The 25342-nt window shown below is 34.9% G+C and overlaps 2 protein-coding genes across 3 annotated transcripts in view; both read right to left on the bottom strand.

The window, feature by feature from the left end:
* Nucleotides 1-24665, bottom strand: part of LOC111699068 (transmembrane protein 209) — a 28816-nt gene extending 4151 nt beyond the window's left edge. Inside the window, exons 1-6 of the mRNA XM_023469625.1 lie at nt 24661-24665; nt 11435-11441; nt 3645-3714; nt 3028-3502; nt 2072-2295; nt 1216-1479 (exon numbers count right to left, since the gene is read on the bottom strand). Coding sequence (XP_023325393.1) covers nt 1216-1479; nt 2072-2295; nt 3028-3502; nt 3645-3712 — 1031 coding nt within the window. The 5' untranslated portion in view covers nt 3713-3714; nt 11435-11441; nt 24661-24665. The remainder of the gene's footprint in view (nt 1-1215; nt 1480-2071; nt 2296-3027; nt 3503-3644; nt 3715-11434; nt 11442-24660) is intronic.
* LOC111699066 (uncharacterized) overlaps nt 8715-25342 on the bottom strand; it is a 17864-nt gene continuing 1236 nt past the window's right edge. The window contains exons 2-24 of one of the 2 annotated variants that reach the window (XM_023469622.1): nt 24773-24868; nt 24211-24624; nt 23499-23743; nt 23077-23166; nt 22859-22955; nt 21676-21736; nt 21467-21585; nt 20712-20821; nt 18932-18992; nt 18535-18607; nt 18297-18402; nt 16608-16668; nt 15575-16483; nt 14759-15013; nt 14580-14658; nt 14166-14370; nt 13313-13573; nt 12098-12657; nt 11158-11848; nt 10537-10642; nt 9587-9751; nt 9092-9171; nt 8715-8929 (exon numbers count right to left, since the gene is read on the bottom strand). In XM_023469622.1, the coding sequence (XP_023325390.1) occupies nt 8794-8929; nt 9092-9171; nt 9587-9751; nt 10537-10642; nt 11158-11848; nt 12098-12657; nt 13313-13573; nt 14166-14370; nt 14580-14658; nt 14759-15013; nt 15575-16483; nt 16608-16668; nt 18297-18402; nt 18535-18607; nt 18932-18992; nt 20712-20821; nt 21467-21585; nt 21676-21736; nt 22859-22955; nt 23077-23166; nt 23499-23743; nt 24211-24624; nt 24773-24868 (4980 nt within the window). In that variant the 3' untranslated portion in view covers nt 8715-8793. The remainder of the gene's footprint in view (nt 8930-9091; nt 9172-9586; nt 9752-10536; nt 10643-11157; nt 11849-12097; nt 12658-13312; nt 13574-14165; nt 14371-14579; nt 14659-14758; nt 15014-15574; nt 16484-16607; nt 16669-18296; nt 18403-18534; nt 18608-18931; nt 18993-20711; nt 20822-21466; nt 21586-21675; nt 21737-22858; nt 22956-23076; nt 23167-23498; nt 23744-24210; nt 24625-24772; nt 24869-25342) is intronic. The other variant, XM_023469623.1, reaches the window with a different exon arrangement.

Genomic DNA, 25342 nt, shown 5'->3' with positions numbered 1-25342 from the left:
TAGCTAGACAGATAGACAGATAGCTAGACAGATAGACAGATAGCTAGACAGATAGACAGAAAGATAAACATATTCTCAAATGAACACTTATGGAACATATTCTCAAATGAACACTTCTGGGACATATCTCGAAAATTATGAATGAATTTTGATTGTCAATTGAAACATTAATCAATCTAATATTATTTAGAATGCAGAAAATAAGTTAAACTAACTTCATTTTGACGAGAATTTTTTTTTGAAATTTTCATGAAAAATTTGCTGAAATGAGCGAAAATTTAAAAAAATCCGTACAATCCGTACATTTTGGCCACCCTGAATCTAATACAATAAATTAAAGAATTAAGGATAGTCCAAAGGGTGCAACATTACGCAATCTAATACAATAAATTCAGGAGTTAAGGATAGTCCAAGGGTTGCAACATTACGCAGTCTAATACAATAAAAAGAATAGTCAAAGGTGTGCAACCTATCAAACCGTAAACCTTGTAAATAAGGTGTACAATTTGAACCGGGGTCAGATTCTGGTTTAAGCTTATAACTGTGAATTCATCAAATTTTGAAAACCACACTTATAGTTTTATTTTTGTAAATTTTGAAAAGCATTAAGTAAAATTTGAAAACTAAACTCCCAGGAAATCTATTAATCAGATATATGTAGAATGTTTCTTTAATTATATATCAAATCAAAAAAGTAAATATCATGACAATTCTCAGAATTTTCATGATATTCTGAAGTGGGGTCCGGAGAATAACCCCAACCTAAGTATTTTTAACTTTAATAATTTATTTTTGGATAAGGGTTGTGGGCACAGCTCACGCATACAAATAAAAACGAAATATCAATAAATCTATTTTCAGTTTGTTATCAAAGTCTTTCTATTATTTTGTTCTGCTCAATATTAGTTAAAAGTCATACACCCCAACGTTTTGTGTTGCGCCATTGTCTTAAAAAGTTGACTATGGGTAACCCTGTAAACCATAATGAACACTTATTTTACGCGGGCTGATCTTGATTCCTTTTTTTCCTTAGGCTTAACTATTTGGTTTGGTTAATAATATGATTTTTGTTAATCGCATGAAGCGTTGATTTGCCAATGACTTGTAGAAAGCTGTATTTTCAAACATAATTGAGTTATGTTCTTTTGTCCTTTTCTCAGTCAGTCATGAAAAGTAAAAAGAAAGAAATAGCCCCAACCTAAGTATAATAGTCACCTGTCTAGAGGAGATTCTCCGATCTTACAATCTGATACTCCATTCTTAGGAAGAGACAAATTGACCGTCTCCAGCTCAGATACCAGAGGTTTAAGGATAGTCTGCGTGATCCAGATCCTGAGGTTCTCATTCCACGCAACCAACCTCATTGGGTCCACACCTAACCTCTGGGAAAGGATCTCCGTCTGGGCCTTGTCAGCTGGGGAGTCGTGGCCAGCACTGGTCAGCTTAGTCGGGGGACTAGAGAGCTGATAAACCGTTCTCCTGGAGATCATTGAAAATATCAGCATGAGCATTGACATGATCATGACCATGAACATATGACCATGAACATATTACCCTGAACAATAACACGACCATGTACAATAACATGACCATGACCATGACCATGACCATGACCATGAGCATGAGCATGACCATGACCATGTACATAACCATTAACAATTACATGATCATGATCATGACCATGACCATGACCATGAACGTGAACGTGAACGTGAACGTGAACGTGAACGTGAACGTGAACGTAAAAATGAACATGACCAATCGCATGACCATGAACATGAACATGAACATGACCAATCGCATGACCATGAAGATGACCATGACCAAAGAACAGTTACAAATTACCAATGATAATGAGCATTGACATGAACATATTGAATTCAACTATAGCTGATGAACAATTAAATATTTCGGCTGTATGATCATCATGTTGATCCATCAATTTTATAAAACACATTCTTTAATTTTTTCCTTTTTCTCGGTTTGTTCCCTGTACGTAAACAAAAACATTTGACATCCTTGCACCCAAAAATTACCTAAAATTCACCCGAACTTTACAGATGTTTTCTACCTGCAAGGCTGTGGTTCAGTTCTAGTTCCGGCCCGCCAGAAGAAAATACTTTGACTTGCTACGCTCCCGCTGTCGTCCAACCGATCCGTCATACTTGTCTCCCAGGCAGAGTAGTCACTTAGATACTCAGAAAGCTGGTTCTCATCCGTGATCGGAGAATCATACCCGGAGTAATGATCTCGTCTTAGATTAGAAGTGTTCAAGGACGTGTTACTCGGAGAAACCTAGGCAATTTAAAAATAAAAGTAAATCAAAACTTTATTGATTAAGAAAGATTGAAAAAATACAGAAAATCTTTTAAAGTCAACTCTGTTTGATTACAAGTAGGCTTATTGGGGCTGTCGTCAAATCAAATCAGATCAGATCAGATCAGATCAGATCAGATCAGATCAAAGTCAAAGTCAAAGTCAAAGTCAAAGTCAAAGTCAAAGTCAAAGTCAAAGTCAAAGTCAAAGTCAAAGTCAAAGTCAAAGTCAAAGTCAAAGGCAAAGGCAAAGACAAAGTCAAAGGCAAAGGCAAAGGCAAAGTCAAAGGCAAAGTCAAAGGCAAAGTCAAAGGCAAAGGCAAAGTCAAAGTCAAAGTCGAAGGCAAAGGCAAAGTCAAAGGCAAAGTCGAAGGCAAAGGCAAAGGCAAAGGCAAAGTCGAAGGCAAAGGCAAAGGCAAAGGCAAAGGCAAAGGCAAAGGCAAAGGCAAAGGCAAAGGCAAAGGCAAAGGCAAAGGCAAAGGCAAAGGCAAAGGCAAAGGCAAAGTCAAAGGCAAAGCAAGAGTTAGGGATTGCTGGTTGCCCGTTCTGGAACACAGAGGATCAATTCTTTTCAGAATTTTAGCAATTCAATGTTAAGTTTAGATTTATTTGGATTCTATTGTAAATTCTCAATATTTGCTTTTTTTCTAAGATATCAGAACAAGACGACCCAATATGGGCGCTTAGATGATGATTAGAAACTCGTGTTTACCGGTGAGCTGGGTGAATTACCACTGGAGGATAACCAGCTCGTCACAGATGTATTGATCGGGGTAGAACTATGGGCTGGAGATGCAGGGGACGGTTTAGACGGTTTAGGAGAAGAGATCAGAGAACCTGGCAGAGGAGTAAACGGGTTCGGATACTTCTCTTCTTTCTCCGGGCTCCGAGCAAACCCTGGAGTTTCTTGTTGGAGTCTTAACAGTCTGAACTGTTTATCTGAGAGTTGGAGAGGGGTTGAGTAGAGCGGAGACATCCATCTCCATCCCAGGCAGAGAAGGTTTGTGAAGGAGAAAACAGAAAGTATTGTCTCCAACAGGAAGAGAAGGACAGAGAAGGACTGCTGAAGATTAAGAAACCTAACCAGAACGGAGTACTTCAGATCCAAAATAGTTCCAGAGCAGAGTAGAAGGAGAAATATGACTCTGTGTAAAACAGATTTGGATTCAAAGTACTGCTGTCGTCTCCTAAAAACAGAAACGTAGAACTACTCTGACAAATTGTTAGCTTTATTGGCGATTATGTAATAAACATTCAAATTCAAATGGTTTATTACTTTCTGGAGAAATAATATCAAAGGGAGGNGAGAGAACAAAAGTTGTATTTTACCTGAGAGCCTCATCTAGAACTGGTGATGAGCCTGGAACCAACCTCGGAGAACCACCTGGAACATTCATCTGAAACAATTAGAAATGGCGGCGGTTTAATCACATTTTTTGTTTTAATGATCTTATTATTACAAATTATATATTGAGCGTGGTTTGTACTGAAGTATGGAGCAGAAATTATAAGAATTATTTCTTCTTGAAGAACGACATGATGTTTTTGGTTCCTTCGGCGGATTTGGCGAGAGCTTTCTGTTTAGCGGTTTTATCCGCCTCTTTGCCAGGTCCCTTCTTGTAGTCTTTAGAGTAGTCCTCGAGAGGTTCTGAAAAGAATCTTATCTAATTGTTCTTTAAGAAATATTTGTTCACAATTTTTGCATTTCAGGACTTTTAAAAGGCTGACAACCTTTAAATTGGATGGGCAACTACTACTTTCCTCAATTTTAGTAATCCCTACAGGAATATCCTTATTTATTTGTTTACAACACAAACCAATTAAGCCCCCCAGCATAATTAAGTACTTTACATAAATGTATGATAAAATTCATCTCAGCATAATTAAGTACTTTACATAAATGTATGATAAAATTCATCCCAGCATAAGTAAGTACTTTACATAAATGTATGATAAAATTCATCTCAGCATAATTAAGTACTTTACATAAATGTATGATAAAATTCATCTCAGCATAATTAAGTACTTTACATAAATGTATGATAAAATTCATCTCAGCATAATTAAGTACTTTACATAAATGTATGATAAAATTTATCTCAGCATAATTAAGTACTTTACATAAATGTATGATAAAATTCATTTGACAATTAAAGTGCGTATATCTACCTTCTTTAGTCTGCTTCTGTTTCTTAGCTGGAGGACCTGTATTTCCAGTTCCTTCAGGTTGCCTCTTAACTAAGAACCAACCATAATTTAAGTCTAATAAGAATATTTTATCCTTTTAATGAATGATTTTACTAATTTTAAATCTATCAAATTTAATTGTAAGCACATAATAAGGGGAGATCCATTTAACATTATGATAAAAAGTCGTCTTCGATCCATCTTATCAAGAATCCTCAAGAATTAAGAATCAATTTCTTTTGAAAGAATCCAAGTTCATCTGAAGCGATCAAAATATCGTATCGTACTAAAAAGCTCTGTAAGCTTGATGCATGAAAAATCTAAACTATAGTGGGACCCATAATACTATGGAAAAAGAAGACGACGGTTGGCTGAAGAAAGGATTTAAAATCATCCAAAGAACAGAAATTGCGCAGTGCCCCCAGACCCTTCAACAAAATTAATTGATTATCAAGAAACTGGTAAGACTATTTGCTTAGCTTTATAAAAAGATTGCTTTAATGTCGTCTTCATATTCCACAGTTTCATGGGTCTCCCTGTACACAGCATCATACGACCGTTGAAATATCCATATACAGGTGATGTTTTAAATACGGTTTACTGGTTTAGTTAACAAGGATGGGTTTCCTGAAGGTTTCTCCGGTTCAGGTAGGTTTAATTTCTCTCTCAGTTTCTCCGCTAGATCCGGAGACAAATACTCACTTACTATTCCGAAACTATGCCGAGTATACTCCGCTGTATAAATAATAATGATAATGAGAGTGACAACAAGCATGAGCATTGAGCATAAAAATTACCATGACGATGACCATTCCAATGCCAATGCAAAAGCCAATGCCAATGCCAATGCCAATGCCAATGCCAATGCCAATGCCAATGCCAATGCCAATGCCAATGCCAATGACAATGAAAACAACTCAAACGCACAATCAAAAGAAGTTCAACACAACAGTTACCAACACTTAGTCCAACGCCAACAACAAAAATAATTAACAAATAAATTATTAAAGAATAAAAAGAATAGAAAATATAAATATAATTCTCAAAATAAAAGCTTACAAAGTTTAGGAGCAGCACTGCTCTCTTGTTTGTATGAAAGAGCTGCAGCTCCTCCACTAAGATCTATCTGCTGCTCCTTTAACACCTTGGATACAGAGAGAACCTTGTTCTCCAACCAGGACACACATTTATCCTCATCATACTTCCATACATTCAGGTCCTATTTAATAAATCAATCAATCAGCAACCATCAAACCATTTTCAAAGTTTTCTTTTGAGGTCAAATCCGCGAGTAACCTTTAAAAAAGTCAGGGCCGCGAGTTGTCAATTTCAGATAAAAGTAATGGAATAATCTATCACAATCACGCTAATGGGTTAAAGAAAAGGAAATGTTTGATTGAAGTTTCAATATTTATTGAATATTTTTACCTTATCTCCTATTTGCTTAGCAACCTTCTCTAAGCAGCAGGGTAAACTTAATATGAAAAATATTATTCAAAGGGACTGTATAGCGTATGCGTAATTTCGAGTGATCTTTCATGCAAAGATTGCAATGCCCGGTTTACAACGGAACCATTGAACCCTTAATCTGACTAAAAACGTGGAAGATAACGTCGTTTTTCTGACGCGAAAAGTGATCGGTTTTGATAACTTTGTCATTCGCCAAGAACTGCACAAAATACTTGTGCAGAGAAACCACAAATAAAATAAAAGTGAAAAAACAAACATTTAAATCATACTCAATCAGACAACGCTTTTAAGGGTTCCCTTGCGAATCGGCAATGCCATCTTTGAATGGAGGATCATATGAAATTACGCTTAAACAATCCATTTAACTTTATTTCTTTACGTAGCACAATTAAAGATGTATCAAATTATAAAAATAAAAATGAATTAGATCGTATCTCGAAGTGACTTTACTAAATTAAAACTGAATCTTATGATTGTGATCTAATAAAAAAATTCCATTTAAACCTTTGAATTATTTAATCATGTAAAAAATCAAAATCATAAAAGTAAAACCGAAATGTTCAGAAATCTATAAGAATATCCAGAAACCCAAACCTATTTTTAAGGAAATAAAATACCAAAAGCTAAACCTTCCTTTAACATAGTCAAATAATATGAGGTTTAGGTTGCTTTTTATTTATTAGCCATTTTTTTCAGAACAATGAAGAAACAATATTGTAAGACGCCAGGCAAACTGTTAAAATCAGGTGGCAATTATGAAATACTTACTTGGCGATCATGTGAAGATGAGGGAAGTTAGGATCGTCAAGAAGATCTTCAAGAGGTACATTTCTTTCCGCTTTAATCAGATGAGGAAGGATGAGAAATATTGGATTTATAGGAGTAGAGAGGAGAAGAGATCCATCCTCAACTATCTTCTCTCCTAGAAATATTGGATTAACAGGAGAAGAGAGGAGAAGAGATCCATCCTCAACTATCTTCTCTACTAGAAATATTGGATTAACATGAGTAGAGAGGAGAAGAAACCATCCTCAACTATCTTCTCTACTAGAAATATTAGATTAACAGGAGTAGAGAGGAGAAGAGATCCATCCTCAACTATCTTCTCTCCTAGAAATATTGGATTAACATGAGAAGAGAGGAGAAGAGATTCATACTCAACTATCTTCTCTCCTTGAAATATTGGATTAACAGGAGTAGAGAGGAGAAGAGATTCATACTCAACTATCTTCTCTCCTAGAAATATTGGATTAACAGGAGTAGAGAGGAGAAGAGATCCATCCTCAACTATCTTCTCTACTAGAAATATTAGATTAACAGGAGTAGAGAGGAGAAGAGATCCATCCTCAACTATCTTCTCTCCTAGAAATATTGGATTAACAGGAGTAGAGATGAGAAGAGATCCATCCTTAACAGTCTTATCTCCTTGAAATATTGGATTAACATGAGTAGAGAGGAGAAGAAACCATACTTCACAATCTTCTCTCCTAGAAATATTGGATTAACATGAGAAGATAGGAGAAGAGATCCATCCTCAACTATCTTCTCTCCTAGAAATATTGGATTAACATGAGAAGAGAGGAGAAGAGATCCATCCTCAACTATCTTCTCTCCTAGAAATATTGGCTTAACAGGAGAAGACATTCATCCTTAACAATCTTCTCTCCTAGAAATATTGGATTAACATGAGAAGAGAGGAGAAGAGATCCATACTCAACTATCTTCTCTCCTTGAAATATTGGCTTAACAGGAGAAGAAACCATCCTTAACAATCTTCTCTCCTAGAAATATTGGATTAACATGAGAAGAGAGGAGAAGAGATCCATACTCAACTATCTTCTCTCCTTGAAATATTGGCTTAACAGGAGAAGAAACCATCCTTAACAATCTTCTCTCCTAGAAATATTGGATTAGAAGAAGAAGAAAGAAGAAGAGATCCATCCTTAACTATCTTAGCTCAAAGCTTGAAAAAAGGAAGATAAAAACACATTATTAATTTACAAGAAGTATAATCATACTTTCTTGAATTAGAACTTCGTACGCCAAGTCAGAATGTTTCCGGAAAGATCTCTTATCTACGACTAATCGAAAATCTGATGTAACTGACCTATAAACCATGCTCTGTGTTCCTCAGTGAATGTGAGAATTTGATAGATTTTGTTTATCTGTGTATTAAGAAGATACTGTGCTGGTTCACCAGTTCTTGGATGCTCCAGGCGGAGTAGTTTCACAGGATCAGAACTATCACCAAACTATAAAATAACTTTTTTTATTGTTGACAAACGAAAAATCAAATCAGACATTTACTGATGTCTTATGTATGTCCATACTCAAGTTTCAAGATGACTATACTATATTGAGTCTTAGTTTTGGGTTTACAATTTGTAATTTTCGACTTGGTAAATTAATTTCTTTACTAAAAATGCTGTGGCGGAATGTTTCGATATTTCAAAAGTGTTTTTCTTGTTGCAAACTTTCGTGGACTCATACATCTTTTTAATTTGTAAAAAGTCTGCAGAAGGAAAATAATTTACATTTTCGTTTGCAACGCCCCCTACCTTTAAAGTTTACCTTAAAAGAATTAAAATTTCCATTGGTTCAAATTTTTCTAGGTAGAAAACAGAAAATAATCCAGACGTTTAGAAACTAAAGAGTATTTAAAACCTCTAGAGCTGATTGAGGAAGTATCAGAACTCTGGTTCCGGATGTAGATTCCGTCAAACCAGGCATTTTAAAACTCTGCAAAAATGAAAATATGTAATTCTGAAAAATAAATTTGTTCCAATTGAGGTTTCCAGATGATTAATGAAATACATAAAGTTTATTCTGCTGGATTAGGTATTGACTCAATGACTGAGTAGGTTTTGTGATCCTTCTTTCTGATCTTAAAAGTCGCTAAACATTTTCGGAGAAAATTAAACCAGGATTCTCGTCTTTCAGCATCTCTTCGATTTTCACTAGAACAAGAGCATTTCAAAGTTTTAGTTCTCAAAATTTAATCGATTTTCATTCCGAAAATTTCTTTTGGATACCGAAATATAATTTTTGTTTGAAACTAAAATAATTATAAAATCTGATTTGAAGAAGGAAATAGATTTTGTTAGCTTTGCTGCTCATTCCTAAAATGATGTCCCATGAGCGCTACGGCCTCCTGTCCTCGTACTTCTACTTCTAGTTCATGTCCTGTCTGATCACGAACCTGACCAGGAAACATGATATTTGGTTAGTATACATCGAGTTTTTTACGAAGCATGACAGTTAAGAGACGTCTTAAAGATCGTCTTAGACATTAGAAAACATTTGCAGCATTCATTCGTCAACTTACTTTTTCATGTATAATTATAAATAATTACATCTTCCACTAGTTCCGACATTTCCAAAATTTGGTCTGCTTTCAGAATAGCCGGAGATAAAAAGAGTTTCGTTCAGATTTTAATTGATTTAAAACCAATATTGTCTCAATCGGATTGAAAACCTCAGGTAAAGCAGAATTAAAAAACACATCTTTTGATCAAAATCTTACTTCTTGTAGTAAGGTTGTCTTATAAATGGCGCAAAGGATTTAAAAAATTCCAATCTCATGTTTATTGGGACACCCTGTATTTAATAACTACCTTGAGGAGAAAAAAGAAGATTTTCTCTACACCACCGGCCCTACCGGAGCAGCCACAAACCAATCCGCTCTTCTCTTTAAGGAACATATTCAAGGGATCTAGTCTCCTACATCTAGTACAGTAGCCACACAACGGAGTACATTTAGGAAAACTATACTCCAGAATCTAGAGAACAAATACATGGGAAAATTAGGGGGGGAACATCTATTTATATCATTATTGATCGATTATCAAGTTTTTCTTTTCTTTTTTGTTATTCATCAAACAATACACAAAAACAGTGCTTAAGATCCATTTAATTTGGATGTGGATCCGGATCCTGGATCCGCACTGGAAATAATGGATCCGGATCCAGGGCATGAACATTTCTTTAAGATTTACTGCTTTTTTCAACGAAGAAAAATTGTAAAATTATTTTTTTTCGCTTATTTTTATGCTAAAGCTTGATGGGACCATGCAGAGATCGGGAAATTTTTAAAATCTCTCCTTTTTCAACAGTTCGAATTTGGGCCTTGAGAGTAAAAAAGTTTTTTTTCAACTTTTGGTTGATGGTCTCTTGAAACCGGATTCGCATATTTTTGCGGAATCGGGATCCAGGAAGCCAACATCTTGTGGATCCAACGAATCCAGATCCTAAGCACTGGCCATAACCCCTCCCAAACTAAACCTATCAAATTAAAAAGAATAATTTAATTATTTGTAGAAAGCGTAAACCTCTAAGGTCATAACTTTTGAATTGTTAATCCCCACAGAAAGTAGTAATCTATAACTTTAGAGGTTGACCTATTAATTTTACTCTTTATATCTTTATATCATAAAAGTTCAATGGGAGTTTGAGGAATACAAGTCATGTCTTCTCAAAAGTTTCCACTATGGTTATCAAGTTCGGGTGGTCTAGATTAGCGCCATTTGATACAAAAGTTTCGACCTCTCAGTACCAATCAATATACCTGGCAGAGTAGAAGATAATCGCCAGGTTCAGCTTTCTTCAGATCACTTACATTCAGTCTAACATCCTCCTCAGTAACTAACTCAGGGACAAACTCTACCAACCTCCTAAGCATTTTAATCATATAATTTCATTATGGTCGAACAGATATTTAGTAACGGGAGGTTGCTGTTTTTCATTAGGATGGGCGGGGTTGAGGGTCCAGAGCGCATTTATTAAGGAATCCCCAGTAATTTCTAGAATATCTTTGTTTTTGGCAAATGCTATCATCATGTAAGTTTTGTGATGTAATTAAGGGACGACTTAACAGATTTCAGTCAATTAGTATTTAAGGCTTTTTGCGATTTTATTTATTAAGAAGACACTTCGAAAAATGCTTCAACTCAGAACTTAATCTGGTAATTTGGGCGGCTTAAGTCTTCCTCCCCCCGTACATCCTTGAAAATATCTCTGGATTGTTCAGCAGATTGACCCATCCAACATCTCAGAACAAAACCCTTTAGCTTATAACTTAAAATCAGATAAGATCAATCCGTATATTCCTTTTTTATTTTTTCTATTTGAACTTATTCTTAATTCTTTAACCACTAAAACTCCAAATATCTAATATCACAAAGCTAACCTGATCTGATGTAAGTTATCCATAGGACTGAAAACACTGGAGAAATATTTCTGTCTTGAACCAAGGACATGAAGGGTAAAATCTCCTGGTTCATCCCTACAGTCCGCATGATCAATTATGTCAGTTGGTCCGTGAAGTCCGTCCAGTACATTAAACGAATGGCTCGACAGGTCGTCAGTTATATCTAAATCGTCCGTAAGGAAGGAATCTGAATTGTCAACTAGAACCTGCAATCTAAGTACTCTTCTCATCTCAGAATCGATAAGGTCAGCTCTACCTTTAGACTCTGTTTTATTGAGGTTAACTTTATCTTCAGTGCCTGGACAGTTCTGATTGTCCGACACTTCGAACACATCTCTTAGCTTGGGTTCAGTCACAACTGAAGTTTCACTACGCGTCTTTCTAAACTGGACAAAATTTAAATTACTCTCAGAATCTTGGTCAGATTTCTCATCTGGGGAGCTTAAACTTTTTCTCTGACTTAATTCTCGAGGGCTTGAGCTTTTCCTAACCTCTGTATCTACGAGTTTTGACGATTTTCTAAGCTCTGGACCTGATTGGTTCGATGAATCTTTAAACTCGGCTTCTGGAGGCACTGATGATTTTCTCAACTCTGGGTCTAAAAGGTTTGATAATTTTCTAGTCCTCAGTGTCGGTAAACTAGAGCTAGAATTTACCCTTTCCTCGACAACTGGAATGAAAAATATCTTTAAAAGCAATTTTATTAAAAAAAATATCATCCAAGTTAAAAATAAGCTTTTTATAAACCCTGCTGCGTTTTAATGATTTATTCCGATTTAGCTCTTACTACTTAAAAATTAGAAAGAGTATCAGCTGTACAATAACTATCCTCATTCTTACTCAACTACAAGTTTTAAGTCCTTAAAACTAACCCAAAAATATGTCATCTTAAGAATGTTAGCAATAAAAAATGCGTTACCTCTTTTTTTCAAACTACTTGTTAACCATCCTTTCAAAGTTTCAATAAATGATTTCCCAAGACCTTGCCCCTCAGCAGGCTTTACACTTGAGCTTGGTGAAATCTCAAACATATCTTTATCAGAGGAGTTTAATCCATCTTTAGTAAAAAAACTTGAATCTGCATTTCCAGTTTTAGAGGTTTCAGGAGAGTCCCGATCACAGTCCTGGCTTGAATAGATTTTCTGTGAACTCTTGCGATTTAGCGCGTTTCTTGTTGCTTCAGGAGTAGCATCTCTTGGATCGGAATTAATATTTGATCTAGAACTTTCCGACTCACTTGACGAGTTTCTAGCAGGAGGATGACTTATACTGACTCTAGGGGAAGGAATTACAGTTTTTGAAGCAGATTTGACGCTTGCCTCCACGATTTTAGCACGCGTATCCATAACTCTTCTTCCTCGCTCAGTTCGCTTCATGGGAACTGCAGATTTAGAATATGTTGTTCCGAGCGGGGATTTAGAATAATGATTTCCAGAAAATGTTCCTGATCTCGTGGTTCCAAGGCTTTGGGAAAACACTCTAAAAATATTATTAATTAAAATTATTATGTAAAACTAGTTATAGCCAACAAACTTTATCAACATTTTCTGTTGCAGAGGACGCAGTAATGAGGGTTTACTGATATAAAGAGGACACACGATAGTGCGACATACATACAGGCAAAACATTATCTATATATAAATTTGGCTTGTCTGTCTGTCTGTTTGTTTGTTTGTGTCCATTAAACGTCAAAACGGCTGAACCGATTGGGCCCAAATTTGTTGTGGAACATCACGTAACCACAGGGAAGGTTTATGAATGATAAAAATTTTAAAAAAATGTGTTTTAAAGGTTAATTTTGTAAAAAATTTAAATTCTTGAAAATCCACGATTTTTTTTTTAAATCCGCAAATTTTTTCTTCTTCTTTGTTTTAAAATGTAAACAAAAAAAACGTGTTCACAATTTAAAGAGAAGATGGGCGCGAAGCGCCCTAAAAGCCTAGTATAATACATTAGGACCCAGAAAACTGTGAAATTGTAAAAGTATATTTGAGCAAATATAATAAAATTTTTAAGTTTTATCGGTGGATAAAATTAAAAATAAGACGAGCCTTTACAGATGATTTTTTTCTCATGTTTATTGGAATATTCCATACCATAACATTCTTACTCTTAAGTCTTGAATAATACTTACATGTCGTCAATCCTTGTGACTAATTTAATTTCAGGCGAGGTGTTGGGAGTTCCGTAAACAGAGGCTTGTGAGCTGGATCCGAGCTGGGTATTATTCTCAGCTGGACACTGGGACAAATAAACGGATTTGGATGATCCGGGTTGAGACTGAAAACCTGGAGATCTGGGATGAGATACTGATCCTTCTAGCGACGGTTTCCTTCCCTTTGGAGGTTCAATTTCATCAAAACTTTTAATATCTGAGATCCGGATCTTTTTACCACTAAAAATTGATTTGGTAGACGTAATTTCAAGTAACTTATAATATAATGGCATTCACGAATCAAAACGCTACCCGAAAAAAAATCCGGAAATACAAGCAATATCCAGTTTTAAGTTTTCAAAGAAGATTATAACCGTGTTGGTAAATGATGGATTAATACTTCAGAAACAATAAAACAAAATGTTAACAGGGTAAAACAATTTGTTGACAGGTTGAAACAAAATGTTGACAGGTTAGAACAAATTGTTGACAGGTTAAAACAAATTGTTGACAGGGTAAAACAAATTGTCGACAGGTTAAAACAAATTGTTGAAAGGGTAAAACACATTGTTGACAGGGTAAAACAAATTGTTGACAGGTTAAAACAAATTAAGCTAGAAAAACGACGGTATTTTCTACAATAAATTTAAAAGGTATCATTGCGCACTGAGCATTCCCCTTTTAATTGAAATAACGACAGTTCTAGGACCAGATTTAATAAATGTAAGAAGTAGTTGAACTACGTTGACCACATGGTGGGTAGTTTAAATCTGGTTCCGTTAAACGAAGATTATATTTACTTATGGAAACTTTTCTAAATTCTTTATTGTACCTTAATAAAGATATTGTTTCATCACCATTTAATTGGTCGTCTTCCTTCTTTTCAGTTTGATCATCAATCTCCAGCTGATTATCGTCTATCTCTTCATGTTCAGTTTCAACCCTTTTATCTTGACTTTTGGGAGAAGAGCTCAAAGAAGAGACACACGCGTAACTATAGGAAGAATCACTTTGATTTGATCCACTCCGAGCTTGACCTAAACAGAGAAAATTTTCTTACAAATAAATATTTAGTTAGCTGTGTTTTGATATTATTAAAATTATTAATAAAATTGCAGAATTGGTGAAATGAAATAACTCTTGTGAACTATATCATTAGTGAGGCTATGAATATATAATTTTAGTTTCTACTATACAGATGTTGAATTTAGCTTAAAATAAACAGAAAAAAAAAATAAAAGTTCACCCAGTGGAATATCTGAAAAGGAAGCTGAACTACGGAGAGCTTTCATCCTAACGTCATCAGACCTCAAACTTCTTTGTTTCTAGGAAAGACAAGATACGATTAAACATCCCATGGGGATAATGTTTTGAATAATGAACAACAAAATAATGAATTTTCAGCCATCAAAAATCAAAGCTGACCTGTGAAAATCTTATCAGGTTCTTTTCAGCCTCTGCTTTCTTTTCTGCCATCTTTTTAGCCATCTTTTTAGCCTCCTTCATCTTTTTAGCCTCCCTTTTCTTTTCAGCCTCTGCTTTCTTTTCTGCCATTTGTTTAGCCTCCTTCATCTTTTTATCCTCCCTTTTCTTTTCATCCTCTTTAATCTTTAATTCTTCTAATAAATCTTGCTTTTCCTGGAAGCCTTCTTCTCCTTCGTTAAATACTGCTACATGCACCTTAAAGGAAAATTTAATTCGTGTTAAAAAAACGATAAAAGGAGGGGTGCTAAAACTCCGACATCCCACAACAGTCTTGTCGTTTTCAGAACATTCATTTTTATTAACTGACACGTGACCTTTTAAANTGCCCCCCCCCATTATGCAAAGAATAAGAATATATGGAATGGAAATGTTACTTCCCTACAAGATATTTAAAACTACGCCAACAACCTAAGATAGGGTCTTATAAATCAAATAGTTTTACTACTTATATTTTAAGTGACTCTCCATATATGGAGAAGTATGTCCGATATCCTTTAAATCTTTCACGATCAAAGGTGATAGAGATTTCCTTGGTTTTCTCTCTGAAAATTGTCAGTTTTCAATTGTGAGCTCTCATGACTTGCAGCGGAGAAAAATGACAGAATTTATCACATTTTAAGATAAAACACGATACCCGGTCTCATCATTGTTGTTCATGTGACGCTTTAAAGGGTACCTCTGAGTCCTGGAATTGTCACCCAATAAATGGAGGATGACTTAAAAATATGTATACAATCCCTTTATAAATAAATTTACCCGATATCTGGATGAGTTGATGGAACCGGAAGTGCTTGATTCAACTAGCTTCTGTCCGTTCTGGAAGTTAGTCAGGGATAAGCTACTACGAGACGACCTTCTTTCATTAATAATTTCCTCCAAATCCTCTTTATCCTTAGTGTTTACATCATTGTCTTGTTCTTCAGCAGTAACTTCGTTGCCAGACTGTTCCTCGTTGTCCATGGTATCTTCAGCAGTTTCTTGTCTTTCAGCACTACCTTTGTTGTTGGGATGTTCATCATCATCATCATCTTTAGTTTTGGTAATTGCGCCATTTTTCTGTTTTTCAGCACTACCTTTGTTGCTAGGATGTTTTAATTTGATTTTTTTATGTGGTTTAGAAATATTTTCACTCGAGTCTTCTTCCTCTCTAGATCGTTTAAAGGTTCCCTTCCGTTTCTCTGGACTTGAGATTGAACTAGGACTGATAGAGTTGGACGTTGAAGGGTTTGTAAACAGGGATCTCTTTGGTCCGTGATTAGCAGGTTCAGGTGTCTGGCAACCTTTATCCTCAACACTAGGCCTCTCAATACTCCAGACTGTGTCACTCAGAGAGGTTCTCAAGGGTGTACTTTGAGTTGAAACTTCTTCAGAGAATCTATTCTGCTCTTCTCCTACATCTTTCCGACCCGGAGATGAAATATCCCTCTGAATAGGAACTTCCGGAGAAATCTTAGAGTTTGTATTTCCTAAATTACGTTTGGTTTTGTCGAAAGTATAAAAAACGCTGTTAGGTCTCAAACAGCCATCTTGAAAGTTCCCAGTTCTTTTCTTCGGACTTGGCATTGGAGTTCCGTTATTGGCAAAGTTTATTATGTCCTCAAGGTAGCTGTCCACCAGGGATGAATCATCTCGTCTGTCTCCGAGTCTATTCCGGAGCTGGGCTTCCTAAAAATCGAAATCGAAATCGAAATCGAAATCGAAATCGAAATCGAAATCGAAATCGAAATCGAAATCGAATCCAAACCCAATCAAAATAAAAACCAAATCAATCTAAAACTGAAAAAAAAACCTGCGTAGAGTCTGAATCTAATATGTTCACCCTACTTCCTCCTTGACTGTTTAAACTAAATCTAAAATAAAAAAAACATGGGAGGTCAAGTATTGGAATTAAAACAACAATAATATTCAATGTATAAATATTGGAATTAAAACAACAATAATATTCAATGTATAAATATTGGAATTAAAACAACAATAATATTCAATGTATAAATATGGGAATCAAAACAACAATAATATTCAATATATAAATATTGGAATTAAAACAACAATAATATTCAATGTATAAATATTGGAATTAAAACAACAATAATATTCAATGTATAAATATTGGAATTAAAACAACAATAATATTCAATTATAAATATTGGAATTAAAACAACAATAATATTCAATGTACATTGTGTTAAGTTCTGGATAGTATTTTATCAGAACTACATCTTATTCTATTACAATTACATACTATTTCATAACAAATACAGCTTATTCCATTACAATCAAATACTATTTTATCGCAACTTCTTTCTATTTTATCGGAAATACATTCAATTTTATCACAACTACATCTTATTCTATTACAATTACATACTATTTTATAATAAATACAGCTTATTCCATTACAATGAATACTTATTTTATCCCAACTTCTTTCTATTTTATCGGAAATACATTCAATTTTATCACAACCACATCTTACTTCATCATAACTACATTCTATTATATCACGACAACGTTTTATTTATTTACAAAACAATTATGGATAATGGTTATGCAAAAATTTTTTTTATTGTAATGAAGATATTTATAATTTACATACTGATTGCATTATAAAAACGGGAGTAAGTTAGTTTGGAACCTACTTGATATACTGATTTTAAGACGGGAGTATATTTGTATAAAACTCCTTGATAAACTGGTTTTAAGACCAGAGTACGTTTGTATGAAACCTACTTGATAAACTAGTTTGAAGACGGGAGTATGTTTGTATGAAACCTACTTGATATACTGGTTTAAAGACGGGAGTATGTTTGTATGGAACCTACATGAATACTGGTTTAACGACGGAAGTATGTTTGTATGTATGGAACCCAATTAAAATACTGGTTCAACGACGGAAGAATGTTTATAAGGAACCTACTTAAAATACTGGCTTAAAGACGCGAGTATATTTGTATGAAACCTAATTAAAAAACTAGTTTAAAGACAGGAGTATATTTAATGTTTATATAAAACCTACTTGATATACTGGTTTAAAGACGTGAGTATGTTTAATGTTTATGTGAAACATAATTAAAATACTGATTAAAAGACGGGAGTATGTTTAATGTTTATGTGAAACATAATTAAAATACTGATTAAAAGACGGGAGTATATTTAATGTTTATATAAAACCTACTTGATATACTGGTTTAAAGACGCGAGTATGTTGTATAGAAGCCTACTTAAAATACTGGTTTAAAGACGGGAGTATATTTAATGTTTATATAAAACCTACTTGATATACTGGTTTAAAGACGTGAGTATGTTTAATGTTTATGTGAAACATACTTAAAATACTGATTAAAAGATGGGAGTATGTTTAATGTTTTAATGAAACCTACTTAAAATACTGGTTTAAAGACGGGAGTATGTTTAATGTTTATAAGAAACCTACTTAAAATACTGGTTTAAAGACGCGAGTAGATTGAATGAAACCTACTTAAAATACTGGTTTAAAGATTCCAGGTTTTGACTCTGATCCACCTCGTCTACTCCACACTGAACCTTCTCTAGGTATACATACTGACCAGCAGCAACATCCAACCCTGAAAAGAACAGATATACGTCAAGGATCTTAATTCAAATTAAGATTTTCTTAAAAATGTTAAATTCCATCAAAATCAAATTCTCCCAAATCTACGAAAGATTGGTAATTCAGGGGTTTGCCTTACTGATACCTTTAATTTGCTCTGGATTCTTTACAAAGATATCTATGAAGGGTTTGTCTTCTCCGACACCGAAATCAAAATCCTGAATACTATCAGAGCTCTAAACTATCATTTCAAACAAAATAACCAAAAAAGCAGCAAAATAACATAAAAACCAACCAACCAATTAACTAACCAACTAACCAATTGATCAACTACTTAACAAAGTAACCAACCAACAGACTAATTAAACAATCAAAATACTAACAACTAACCATGTAACCAGCAAACCACACAAACGAGAAAAATCAATCCAACCAAACGAGAAATAATCAACCAACCAACCAACCAACCAATTACAATTAACCAGCTATCTAAAGCATCAAGTTTTCCGTAATAATTTTCAAAAATATTGAGCTCTGAATTCCTGAGTTTGTGAATCAGTTATCTCTAGAGAGAGCAGAGAAGATATGGTACCGTCCTCAACCCTAGATAATAATTTATAAATAGTATTTAAAATTCCATAATTTCAATTAAATTTAGTTTCGTGTATTTTTTTTAATAAATATAAAATGCATAGAAACCAGCGTGGCCTAAAAATCTATACTTTCACTACTTAAGTCAGAGATGGAATTTAAAGAATTTGAGCCGCGGTTTAAATCCGCCAAAATCCGCCAAAACCCGGTTTAAATTTAGCGCCGGCTTAAATCTTGAAACATTTGATACAATTTAAAGTGGAACCAACCATATTTAAGCCGCGGCTTAAATTTAAACCGCCGCTCAAATTCATTAAATTCGGCCACAGGTGACTTAACTTCGAATTAATAATCCTACAAAAGCATTCCCGTGATTCTAGCTGGTTTCCCAACCAAAACTTTAGGCAAAATGGACAAGAGGTTTATGATCTGTGATTGGACAAATACAAATAGTCAAACAGAGATTTTTCCTTTACTAGATACTAGCTGATGGGCGCGGCGTTGCCCGTGGACAGAAAAAAATTAAAACAAAATTTGAAAAAACATTTTTTTTAAATCGATTTTTAGCCTATGACATTCCCGCGCCACCCATGAGTTTCCACAAAAAATTCAGCCCAATCGGTCAAGCCGACTGGAAAGTCAACTGTGTCCTCAATTATATCCTGGATACTGGATATTCTACAGTTGAGGTAGTATACCTTTATACTCTAGTATCCTCACTTATATCCTGGATACTGGATATTCTACAGTAGAGGTAGTATACCTATATACTCTAGTATCCTCAATTATATCCTGGATACTGTATACTCTACAGTAGAGGTACTATACCTCTATACTCTAGTATCCTCACTTATATCATGGATACTGGATATTCTACAGTTGAGGTACTATACCTTTATACTCTAGTATCCTCACTTATATCCTGGATACTCCACAGTTGAGGTAGTATACCTTTATACTCTAGTATCCTCACTCATATCCTGGATACTGAATACACTACAGTAGAGGTAGTATACCTATATACTCTAGTATCCTCACTTATATCCTGAATATTGGATATTCTACAGTAGAGGAAGTATACCTCTATACTCTAGTATCCTCGCTTATATCATGGTTACTGAATACACTAAAGTAGAGGTAGAATACCAATATACTCTAGTATCCTCACTTATATCCTGGATACTGTATATTCTACAGTAGAGGTACTATACCTATATACTCTAGTATCCTCACTTAAATCATGGATACTGAATACACTACAGTAGAGGTAGTATAACTATATACTCTAGTATCCTCATTTATATCCTGGATACTGGATATTCTACAGTAGAGGTAGTATACCTATATAATCTAGTATTCTCACTTATATCATGGATACTGGATACTCTACAGTAGAGGTAGTACACCTATATACTCTAGTATCCTCACTTATATCCTGAATATTGGATATTCTACAGTAGAGGTAGTATACATATATACTCTAGTATCCTCACTTATATCCTGGATACTGAATACACTACAGTAGAGGTAGTATACCTATATACTCTAGTATCCTCACTTATATCCTGAATATTGGATATTCTACAGTAGAGGTAGTATACATATATACTCTAGTATCCTCACTTATATCCTGGATACTGATTATTCTACATTAGAGGTACTATACCTCTATACTCTTGTATCCTCACTTATATCATGGATACTGACTACACTACAGTTGAGGAAGTATACCTATATACTCTAGTATCCTCACTTATATCCCGGATACTTGATACTCTACAGTAGAGATTGAATATACATTGTTCCTTTATATCCTCCAGCAGTCTATCCACACATTTTCCCTAGACAAAGAAAACCTTTAGGGAATTTTATAAATTTGAAAATATTATTTCAATATAAATATGGTTGGTTAATATCCTTTTTACTCCAACTATATTTTTTTGTGCGTTCAGTCGGGTTCGTCTTTGGGTCATTTCTTTCAGGGTCAAAATTTGGAAAAGCGTAACAATAGCAAATGTTTTTAAAAATTTTTACTCTGAACATTTTCTTTTTTTCAATAGTTTCAGAGAGATCGTTGTTGAGTTGTTCAGTATTGTTATATAGCTCCCGCTCCTCCTTACGCTGTTGCTATGTGAGATCAGGGTTGATATTGATTTTGCTACAAGGGTCAGGTTTCCCTACAAGCAAATGAGCATTGTCGAGAATATCACCCTTGACAGTTAATTTGAACTAATTTGAAATGAAATCTGAAAAAGAGGCCCCGTTATGAACCCCCAGACCGCCGCCACCACCCCTGCTTCCTTGAGGATACAAGAACAAACGTGTTATAACGATTTTATTTGGATCGGGTTTCCATTTTTTTGGGGTTGATATTGCAAAGTTTAATAAAAGAAAACTTTACCCTAATAAAGTTTTGAAATCTTGGAAGTTCTATTAACATTTTTTCATTAACGATCCACAACGATTAACAACAAAGTGTTCTATACCTTGTTTCTGTTTGAGTACCAGAGTCTGAGTTGTTCAACCCTCGTTGTATCAGTTGGTTTCCAGATTAATTCTCCTTCAGGTTTGCCACTCTCAGTGATAACAGGATCATCAACACCTCCTACCGAATTTTTTCAGGGATGTATATTTTTTTGAAAATCATTAAAATCTCCATTTCAAAGTTTTCAATCTTAAGAATTGGTTTCAATACCGTTTACAGAAGTAACACTGAGCGCATTGAAAACTCTGCCGTCTGGAATACCCATGAAAACCTAAAAAAAAGAAAAGAATATTTAAATTGTACGTACATGTTCGAACATTTCACTGTGCAATTTGATAATAAAGGAATTGAGTCTTTGCCAAAAACGGTGATTTTCTAATCTCTTATCTTTACAACCCAATGTCGTAAACCTTAGATATTTCAAAGCATGAAGTCTGTTAGATCAAATAATCTAAGTTCGAAATATTAAAGGTTTACACCATCAAGTTCCAAAGATATAGGGATGATAAAATTTAAGTTTGTGACAAAGACTCAATTCCTTTAAATTTATTTTCAAAAAAACAAACCTTTTATGTAATTTTTTTTATTGCATAAAAACACTTTTTCTTCAAATACAATAATAGCTGATGTGCCCAGCCTTGCCCGTGGAAGAATAAATTTTAATTGAAAAAAATATTTCGACTTTCAATTAGCTTTTGTTACCCCCGGGGCACCCATGGGTTCTCTCAAAAACTGACAGCCCATTCGGTCCAGCCGTTTGGCCGGCTATAGGGAACATACATACCAATATATTGTTTTATTATTTAGAATACAAGTTGACCTCTACGACTAGATTATGTATGTGGAGGATATATTCCCTGAACTGACCTCCTCTAAGACTAGATTGTGTATGTGGAGAATATATTCCCTGAACTGACCTCTAAGACTAGATTATGTACGTGGAGAATATATTCCCTAAACTAACCTCTAAGACTAGATTATGTATGTGGAGAATATATTCCATGAACTGACCCATACGACTAGATTATGTATGTGGAGAATATATTCCATGAACTGACCTTCTCTAAGACTAGATTATGTATGTGGAGAATATATTCCATGAACTGACCTATACGACTAGATTATGTATGTGGAGAATATATTCCATGAACTGACCTTCTCTAAGACTAGGTTGTGTATGTGGAGAATATATTCCCTGAACTGACCTCCATGACTAGATTATGTATGTGGAGAATATATTCCCTGAACTGACCTCTACTACAAGATTATGTATGCGGAGGATATATTCCCTGAACTGACCTCTACGACAAGATTATGTATGCGGAGGATATATTCCCTGAACTGACCTCCATGACTAGATTATGTATATGGAGAATATATTCCCTGAACTGACCTCTACGACAAGATTATGTATGCGGAGGATGGAACCAGCCTGTATCACAGGGATTTCGTTCATATACGATGTCAAGATATCAAACTTGAAGCTTCCACTAAAACAAAGAAAAATTAAAGATCAACAATGTTATGTGTCAAGTGAAAAGGAAACAACTTTTTATAAACATTGCACTGGCAATATACTAAAAATCAATAAACAGATCAATGAAAACTCACCGTACACCAGAATGATCTAAACTCTCATCTTGGATCCGCATTTTCATTACAAGCTTATCTTTCCTCTTTTGCGGGAGTTCTAGTATCTCACTGAAATAATGTCAAAATCATTCGACATCAAATCCAATCCATTCCCATTCCCTCCATCCCCTTCCCTATTCACATACCCATACCCATCTCCATCTCCATCCCCATCCCCATTCCCATTCCCATTCCCATTCCCATTCCCATTCCCATTCCCATCCCGATCCTGTTACACAGGGATTGTTTTAGACTCATTTATTTAGATTGGAAACAAAAGCACTTTCTGTACTTTACAGTTCAAGTTTTGTTGTCAAAACCTACAAAACATTCTCATTTCAACTAAATATTTGAAAATAAAATATTTATATACAGATAAAATAATAATAATAGAAACTAACCTGACCACTGCAAATACGTTATATTTAGTTTTCTTGACCCGGCACTCCTTGAGAGTTGAATATTTCCGCCCTTCATCCCGGAAGTAGATGAGAGGACGCATCCTACGGAATACAGGATCAGGACCTACAGGACCTACAAGAGCAGTAGCAACTCCAGGAGCAACGCAAGCAATAGCCGCTGCATGAGGAGCAACACTAGCAGTATCAGCAGTAGACGTAGCTGAAGCAGCTGGAGGATTTGTTTCCTATAATAAATTATTTAAAGCTCAAATATTCTTTAGACCAAATCGTAAAATTCACAAGGAAAACGCACAATGCTAGTTTTATTCTACATAAATTAATATAGATAGTTTCCCCCTAATATTTTTAATATTAACCTTAAGCTCAATAAATATTTTTAATATTAACCTTAAGCTCAATAAATATTTTTAATATTAACCTTAAGCTCAATAAATATTTTTAAAAGGTCTCAGGCTAAATGTAGGGCACTTGTGTTCTAAGGATAATTCTATAGGTTATAATCAGTTTGGTAAATGGTTGTTTGATATGTTAGTGTTAAATAAATAGTGTTCTGCACTGCGGATGAAACACGCAGTCCATATGTAAGATTATTTGATCGTTCTATTCATTCGTAAAATTGCCTCTTGGGAGGGAGTGATTTATACTAGTTAGTACTGGTTAAAATTGCAATCCTAATGATAAAAACTAATACCTGAGTGGAGGTTGAGGGAACAGGAGATTTTAATTCTCTTACACTTGGTTCCCCCGAGGTTCCCTTCTCTACTAGATTGTTACCAGGCTCAACCGACGGAGCTGGAGGTTCAACACTACCAGGGAAGGACGGAGTAAAATCATTCCCGCTCTTAAAAAGATTTTCAATGATTAGAGTCTCGGAGAGGAATGGACGAGTTTGGGATGAGCTTGGTTGAGAAACTAGAGGTTCAGGTATAGGTTGGAGTCGAGGAGAATGGAGAAGGATGAATTTTACTACGGGCAGGAGTTTGTTTCTCCGTGCAACTATCCGGATAGTCCAAGGAGATCTAGCTTCAGATAGAACTTCGTGAGGTAGTGGTGAATATTCTTCGATCTTAGGATACTGGATCAGCATTAACCAACCGATCTCAACCTTTTCATCCAGATATTTAAAAATAGAATTTTGAACTGTGAATCAAGGTTTAATTGGATTCTCAAATTCTAACGCATCCTAATACTAGAATAGATTCACCCAAAATACCTTTTTCATTGCTCAAATATTCCATAAATATCAAGTATTCCTTGTGTGAAATGAACTGATCACTGTAAGCTCCATGTAGAACTAGACGAGTAAAAGTTTCAGGAAGTACATCTGGTTCATCTGGGTTTATGATCTCCTGATATATATATATACACACACACATTATACAGATCAGGGTTTATGTCCTCCTGATATATAAACATACAGATAAAGGTTCATAATCTCCTGATATATACAATATACATATCAGGGTTCATTATCTCCTAATATATATAACATGCAGGTAAGGGTTCATGATCTCCTGATATATACAATATACAGATCAGGGTTTTAGATCTCCTGATATATATAATATACAGATAAGGGTTCATGATCTCTTGATAAATGAATATACAGATCAGGGTGCATGATCTCCTGCTATCATATCATATCATATCATACAGCTAGGGATGCGTCCAACAGCTCCTTGACCTACAAGGGGTATGCCATCACAATCCCCTATAGGTGAAGGCTTTTCAGCCTGACATAGTTTAAATCCTAACGTCGGACACACGACCAAATTTGAGCCGTGTCACCGGTCTGATTCCTTTTGTCAGCTAGTTGCCAAACA

Source organism: Eurytemora carolleeae, unplaced genomic scaffold, assembly GCF_000591075.1.
Source record: "Eurytemora carolleeae unplaced genomic scaffold, Eaff_2.0 scaffold329, whole genome shotgun sequence".
Lineage (NCBI taxonomy): Eukaryota > Metazoa > Arthropoda > Copepoda > Calanoida > Temoridae > Eurytemora > Eurytemora carolleeae.
The sequence above is the reverse complement of the archived record's forward strand: the minus strand, read 5'-3'. Positions and strand labels throughout refer to the sequence as shown.